Source organism: Xyrauchen texanus, chromosome 24, assembly GCF_025860055.1.
Source record: "Xyrauchen texanus isolate HMW12.3.18 chromosome 24, RBS_HiC_50CHRs, whole genome shotgun sequence".
In the NCBI taxonomy this organism is placed as follows: Eukaryota; Metazoa; Chordata; class Actinopteri; order Cypriniformes; family Catostomidae; genus Xyrauchen; species Xyrauchen texanus.
The window spans coordinates 959,452-961,951 of record NC_068299.1 but is presented as its reverse complement, the minus strand read 5'-3'; the positions used below and the strand labels follow the sequence as shown (position 1 = coordinate 961,951).

Here is a 2,500-nt window from a genome sequence, read left to right as displayed (position 1 = left end):
GGGTGGTTGCCAGGGTGATGCTAGGTGGTTGTTAGGATGTTCTGGTAGGTCACTAGTGTGTTGGCTGGTGGTTGCTAGGGTGTTCTAGTTGGTCACTAGAGCATTGCTAGGTGGTTGCTATGGTGTTCTGGGTGGTCGCTAGGGTGTTGCTTAGGTGTTCTAACTGGTTGCCAGGTGGTTGCTAGGCAGTTACTAGGGTATTCTCGGTGGTTACTAGGCAGTTGCTATGGTATTCTGTGTGTTTTCTAAGACATTGCTAGACAGTTGCAAGGGTGTTCTATGTGGTTGCTAAGGAATTGTGAGACAGTTACTAGGGTGCTCTGCATGGTCACTAGGGCATTGCTAGCTGGTTGCTAGGCAGTTGCTAGGGTGTTCTGGTTGAATGCTAGAGCATTGCTAGGTGGTTTCAAGGGTGAACTGGTTGGTCGCTAGAGCATTGCTAGATGGTTGCTAGGTAGTTGCTATGGAATTCTTGGTGGTTGATAGGACATTGCTAGACAATTGCAAGGGTGTTCTGGGTGGTCACATGGGTGTGTTACTTAGGTGTTCTAACTGGTTGCCAGGTGGTTGCTAGGCAGTTTCTAGGGTATTATAGGTGGTTGCTAGGCAGTTGCTATGGTATTCTGGGTAGTTTCTAGGACATTGCTAGACAGTTGCAAGGGTGTTCTATGTGGTTGCTAAGGAATTGTGAGACAGTTGCTAGGGTGCTCTGCATGGTCACTAGGGCATTGCTAAGTGGTTGCTAGGCAGTTGCTAGGGTGTTCTGGTTGGACGCTAGAGCATTGCTAAGTGGTTGCTAGGGTGTTCTGGGTGGTCACTAGGGTGTGTTGCTTAGGTGTTCTAACTGGTTGCCAGGTGGTTGCTAGTGTATTCTAGGTGGTTGCTAGGCAGTTGCTATGGTATTCCGGGTGGTCTCTAGGACATTGCTAGACCGTTGCAAGGGTGTTCTATGTGGTTGCTAAGGAATTGTTAGACTGTTGCTAGGGTGCTCTGCATAGTCACTAGGGCATTGTTAGCTGGTTGCTAGGCAGCTGCTAGGGTGTTCTGGTTGGTCACTACAGCATAGCTAGGTGGTTGCAAGGGTGAACTGGTTGGTCGCTAGAGCATTGCTAGGTGGTTGCTAGAGTGTTCTGGGTGGTTGATAGTCAGTTGATTAGGTGTTCTAACTTGCCAGGTGGGTGCTAGGCAGTTGCTAGAGTATTCTAGATGGTTTCCAGGTAGTTGCTATGGAATTCTTGGTGGTTGATTGGACATTGCTAGACAGTTGCAAGGGTGTTCTGGGTGGTCACATAGGTGTGTTACTTAGGTGTTCTAACTGGTTGCTAGGCAGTTGCTAGGGTATTATAGGTGGTTGCTAGGCAGTTGCTAGAGTATTCTAGATGGTTTCCAGGTAGTTGCTATGGAATTCTTGGTGGTTGATTGGACATTGCTAGACAGTTGCTAGGGTGTTCTGGGTGGTCACATGGGTGTGTTACTTAGGTGTTCTAACTGGTTGCCAGGTGCTTGCTAGACAGGTGCAAGGGTGTTCTATGTGGTTGCTAAGGAATTGTTAGACAGTTGTTAGGGTGTTCTGGGTGGTCACTAGGGTGTTCGTCTCTCATCAACCTGTGAAACTGGCTTTTAGAGAACTTACTGAGAGGATGTGAAACAATGTAACAATGTCATCTCAACATCATGTTCGATCAGTCTGAGCTCTACAGTAGTTAATGCAAGACATTTTCATCTGTCAGTTTGAAAGAGATTTCACTAGTGATTGAGAGACAGCTTCACTAGTGTTCGTAAGAGGCTTTTCAACAATTATGGGCTACATGGCTCCTCATAGTAGAGGAGTTGAGTACTCCTATAGATGTTCTCTCTAAAGCATCTATATGAGGTTCTATAGGTGCTGTAGGTGCTCATACCTGGGAGGAAATGAGATCTGCAGCTCATGAAGATGGTCTTTGAAGGTGGACAGCTCCTTATCATACTGTAAAAGCTAAAGAAACAAAGAGAGTAAATATATATACCATGAGCTCATTAACATATGACCACATACATTTACATATAGACACCAGTTCAGTTCACAGCAACTGGACCCTCCCCGTTAAACATCAACCAATCATAGGAGAGGTCATTTACATATTTACAAATCTCAAACAGAGATTAAAACAGCCTGTTACATTGTAAGAATCAGAGAGTGGTTAGCCAATCAAAACATAGTAGCAGTCGACTTTAGTTTCCTTAATTAAACTCTAGTTTACTTGTAATTATTAGAAAGAGAGAGAGAGAGAGAGAGAGAGAGAGAGAGAGAGAGAGAGAGAGAGAGAGAGACAGTATATGGGTAAGCAAAACTACATTTTTACTGTTATGGTGCAATAAATGCAACAAAAGTGATGAATATGAGCTCTTTTGTGAGGCGTATCTAAACAGAATTAAGATGTGACTGTCAGTGTGTGTGTGTGTGTTTCACGTATGACAGTTCAGGAATAGTGTGTAGTGTGTGTTCATCAATCATCCTGCA

At 44.7% G+C, this 2,500-nt stretch overlaps 1 protein-coding gene across 1 annotated transcript in view; it reads right to left on the bottom strand.

Moving 5' to 3' along the window:
* The window catches only part of LOC127617620 (inositol polyphosphate-5-phosphatase A), a 257,918-nt gene that overhangs the window by 25,177 nt on the left and 230,241 nt on the right, over nucleotides 1-2,500 (bottom strand). Inside the window, exon 12 of the mRNA XM_052089615.1 lies at nucleotides 1,902-1,975. Within this exon, the coding sequence (XP_051945575.1) occupies nucleotides 1,902-1,975 (74 nt within the window). The remainder of the gene's footprint in view (nucleotides 1-1,901; nucleotides 1,976-2,500) is intronic.